Source organism: Cricetulus griseus, chromosome 7, assembly GCF_003668045.3.
Source record: "Cricetulus griseus strain 17A/GY chromosome 7, alternate assembly CriGri-PICRH-1.0, whole genome shotgun sequence".
In the NCBI taxonomy this organism is placed as follows: Eukaryota; Metazoa; Chordata; class Mammalia; order Rodentia; family Cricetidae; genus Cricetulus; species Cricetulus griseus.
In genome coordinates this window covers 113,380,505-113,384,931 of record NC_048600.1, presented here as the reverse complement: position 1 = coordinate 113,384,931, position 4,427 = coordinate 113,380,505, and the positions used below count along the sequence as shown (strand labels likewise).

General features: G+C 45.5%; 1 protein-coding gene across 1 annotated transcript; it reads right to left on the bottom strand.

Annotated features, from left to right (window-relative positions):
• Nucleotides 1-2,941: 2,941 nt before the first annotated feature.
• Nucleotides 2,942-4,349, bottom strand: Eif1 (eukaryotic translation initiation factor 1; the record flags this gene model as incomplete). Its single annotated transcript, XM_027428170.2, is given in 3 exon segments — nt 2,942-3,723; nt 3,976-4,077; nt 4,186-4,349. Coding segments are annotated over 3 exon segments (311 nt in total), but the record flags the coding sequence as incomplete, so codon positions are not given.
• Between the last annotated feature and the right edge of the window lie 78 nt (nt 4,350-4,427).

The window sequence follows — 4,427 nt, the reverse complement described above, 5'->3', positions numbered from 1 at the left end:
CTGCCTGCCTCTGCCTCCCGAGTGCTGGGATTAAAGGCGTATGACACCAACACCCGGCTATATGGATCTTTTGAAGTTAAAAATGATTAAGAGGGCTTTGTGACCTGCACAGGTAGTCCCAATTCAGCAGGACTCCTGGAGCCCAGGAATTCAATCAAGGCTAGCCTGGACAACACAGAAGTCCATTAAAAACAATCTCAGTGGGCTGGAGAGATGGCTCAGCACTTGAGAGTACTGGGTGCTCTTTCAGAGGTCCTGAGTTCAATTCCTGATGATCACTTGGTGGCTCACAGCCATCTGTAATGGGATCTGATGCCCTCTTCTGGAACAAAGGTGTACATGCAGGTAAGTGTGCTGATAGACATAAAGTAAATCTTAAAAAATATCTCAGTGACAAAGGCTAACCTGTATTTTATACTAATGCCACCAGGGGACACTACTGAGATAGATGAACAAGCAAGATGGTTAATTCAGTTCCTGAATTAGATTTTAGTCATTTTTGTGGATTCCTGTGCAATTTTAGTTGGCCTTTTTTGTTGTTTTTTCTGTTCTTGCTGGGTATTGAAACTTGTTTCAGGAATGTTAGGCAAGTGCCCTATCACTACCCTGTATCCCCAGTTCTTTTAATCTTTTGTTGTTGTTTTTGGAGACAGCATTTCTCTGTAGCTTTGGAGCCTATCCTGGAACTCACTCCATAGACTAGGCTGGCCTTGAACTCACTGCCTGTCTCTGCCTCCTGAGTGCTGTATTAAAGGCCTGTGCCAGCCACCACCACCCAGCTTAATCTTTAAAATTTTGCAAAGTTAGAGACCAGGCAGACCTTGAACTTGTGATCGGTTTGCCTCAGTCTGAGAAGCGGAGATCACAGGACTGTACCACCAGGTCTGGTTTTCATTTTAAGAAGTAAGAAGTGGACTAGCAGTAAATATTTGGATCTGTTTTTCTTGTGCTAGAACAGTACTTTTCATTTTCGACAGAATAAACAAATTGAGAACTTGACACACACACACACACACACACACACACACACATATATATATATATATATATATATATATTATATATATGGTTTTTCGAGACAGGGTTTCTCTGCGTAGCTTGGAGCCTATCCTGGCACTCGATCTGGAGACCAGGCTGGCCTCGAACTCACAGAGATCTGCCTGCCTCTGCCTCCCGAGTCCTGAGATTAACGGTGTGCGGTACCAACACCTGGCACTTGACACATCTTTTGTAAGCATTTCCAGAAGCTGTTTAATCCCAGCATTAGGGAGGCAGAGGCAGGTGCATCTCTGAGCTTGAGGCCAGTCTGGTCTACATAAGGAGTTCCAGAACAGCCAGGGCTAGTTTCTCAAAAAATATGTAGGCCATGGCACTCGTGGTCAGAAGTCAACTTGTGGGAGTCAGTTCTGCCAAGTCCTCTTTTAGGAAGTCTTCCTTCCTGAGATTCGAGTGTAGACACACCGGAGTCCTGAAATCCACCTCTTTACCAAACCCTTTGTTCCCTGTCATGCTCTCACATACTCCATAGTTCCCACCACAGCACACCACATACACCAAGGACTTAACTCTTGCGAATGTATGGACCACAGGACAGAAATATCCTCACAAAACACTGACCCAGTGAAAGGTTCAGGCATTATGCTGGCCTGCCCCTGTTACCTGGTGGAATCCACTCAGGCAATACCCTGGTCAGCCCAAGGTTCCATGGGAAAGAAGTCTGCATGCAGGTGCAGAGGACCCCTTTAAAAGATAGGCCCTTGCACCTTTACGCTCTCTCTGCCCCTTTACTCTCTCTTACTCTGTCTGTCTCTCTCTCTCCCATCTCTCTCTCTCTCTGTATGTGCTCCCCCGTCTCTCTGTTCCCCGCTCTGTCTCTCTATGGTGACCTGCCATGGCGGTCAGCCATTATCCTGTTCCTCTTCTTAGTCTCCCCATTCTACCAGGCCTTATAATAAACTTATAGTCAATATGTCCGTCTCAGCAATTTCTCTTTTCTTCTTTTTAAACAAAAGAATAACACCCAGGACCCCCACTTTTAAATAGTATCCTGCAGTTCGCTTCATGTAGAGGTATATGGAAATCAGAGGGCAACCTTTGAGAGCCAGTTCTCTTCACACCATACAGGTCCCCAGGATTCACTACCAAAGTAGGAAAAGTCCTTTTGTAGTTTGAGATGTAATCCTTTACTTAGCAAGCCAGGGCCCTGGTTCACATCACCCACAATAGGTAGGAAACCAGTCACCCCACTGGATTGTTGTCTTGTTTCTAAGGATCAAGTTCCTTAGCTTTTTAAAATAGTACCACCACACACTAGTGTCAAATACTTTTGGTGGGACCTTGTTTAGCACTGGCTCAGCCTTGAGATTCTTCCAAACCAGATTCCACTCTTTGCCTGTTTCGCTACACAAACTGGCTAGCAAAAGATCCTGTCAGAAAAACCATCTATCTCTTCTGCAGGCAGTAACCTTCAGATTGTGAAGGTGTTTCATTAGGAATACATCACCTTTACCAGCAGAGGAAGTTAAGGTGATCCACATAATCACTCCAGGCCAGCCGAGGTTACTCAGGGAGGCTTGTCTCTATAAAGAACCCGAACCAGCTGGGCGTTGGAGGCCAGCCTGGTCTCCAGAGTGAGTGCCAGGATAGGCTCCAAAGCTACAGAGAAACCCTGTCTCCAAAAACAAAACAAAAACCAAAAAAACCTGAACCAGAGCCAAGGCCATGAGAAACTATTCGAGCACAATCATTCTAACATGTTACAAAGCTTCTCCCACAGCTAAGAAAGCCCAACTACATCACTCCAGTTATCTAAGGTGCCTTGTTAGCTACAGAACACTGTCCATTGAGGATGACAAATGGGAAGGCACACTTTGGATAAACGCTTTCCGTGGAACCGATCTTGTGATTCTTTTCTGCAAGTGTGACTCAACAAGACATCAGGTATTTCTTAAAACAAGTTTTATTTAAATAAGGGTTTAAATACATTACATAACATTAAAACTGAAAGGGAAAAGAAAACCAAAAACCAGTTTGTTCCTTCACATGGCACTGGGCAGCTGCTACTAATGAGTTGAAACCTTTACAGCTAGCCACATGACCCATCTATCGTTTGGTATTTGTTCCCTTGTCATAAGTTTAATTGATACTAGGCTGGCCTCATCCTTCAGGTGTTTTGACATCCCTTGGCTAGGGTGTATCCAGCTAATAAGATTAACCGGTGGCCAGCCGTATGTCCATGACCTCTTCGGAAAGGTGGCCCTTTCTGAACTCTGCCAGACTCCCTTCTGCTGCTGTGGTGTTACCCATTCTCTTGTTTACCCGGTGACTTTCTCCTAGGGCAGGGGACTCTGTAGAGGGAGAGCTGAGGGGCTTCTGGATAGACATAGCTTATATACTTGGGGCTCTGGGCTTGGCTGAAACATTGTTATTGCTTTGTTTCAGGCTGGACACTGCCAGGGCTTACTGCTTGACCTGTTTAAATGAGGGACTTCAAGACTAGACAGCATGGCTCTTTTCAGTTTATTGCATGAAGGAGTTACACTAGTCCAAGTTAAAAGCGGACCCCAAATGGTTACATTATACAAGCTGTGAGGTTTTTAAACTTGTGACAAGGGACAGGAGGGAAATTCTACTCATTGCAAGGAAATCCTCACTTAAGCTTCAGAGAGTCACAAGCACTTAAAACCCATGAACCTTCAGCTGGTCGTCCTTAGCCAGTCCAATCTGCAGAGAGAAAAGGACAGGAGTCAAGTCTGTGAACACACCAACCACCATTTTCCCCACTACACCAGACTAGAGGAATCCCAGTAAGGAGGGCACACCATTAAAACCTCAGCTTCCCTTCTGACCCCTGCAAGATCTTGAATGGGTTTGGAAGGACCGGAGATCTAAACTCTCAACGGTAAGACTACAGAACTTAGGAATCCCACACCTTAAATAAAAAGGCTGACAGTACTGAGGCAGGCCCGTTCTCACCTCTATCAGGAACTGGCATATGTTCTTGCGCTGGTCACCCTGTAGCTGAATTACTTCTCCATATTCTGGATGCTCAATTACAGTACCATTGCAGGCAAATTTCTGTAAGCATAAAGGGTGCAGAACATGAAGCCAGGCAACAGCATTTAATCCCTTTTGCTTTGCACCCTCCCTCTCCCCTTGCAGACAACGCACTTTCTGCAGACCTACCTTCTTAAACGCCTTCACTAGTTTCTTTTTATCGTAATCATCAGCGATCCCTTGGACAGTGGTGAGGGTCTTCCTGCCGTTTCTCTGTTGAATTCTTATATGGATATAATCCTCAGTGCCAGCAGGAAGCAGGTCATCACCCTTACTTGCATCAGCAAAGGGGTCTGGGGAGAAAATAAAAATGGTCAGAGGTGTTGCTGCCCCTGTCGCTCGCCCGCTCCTAGTGATCTTTTTGGCCGTGC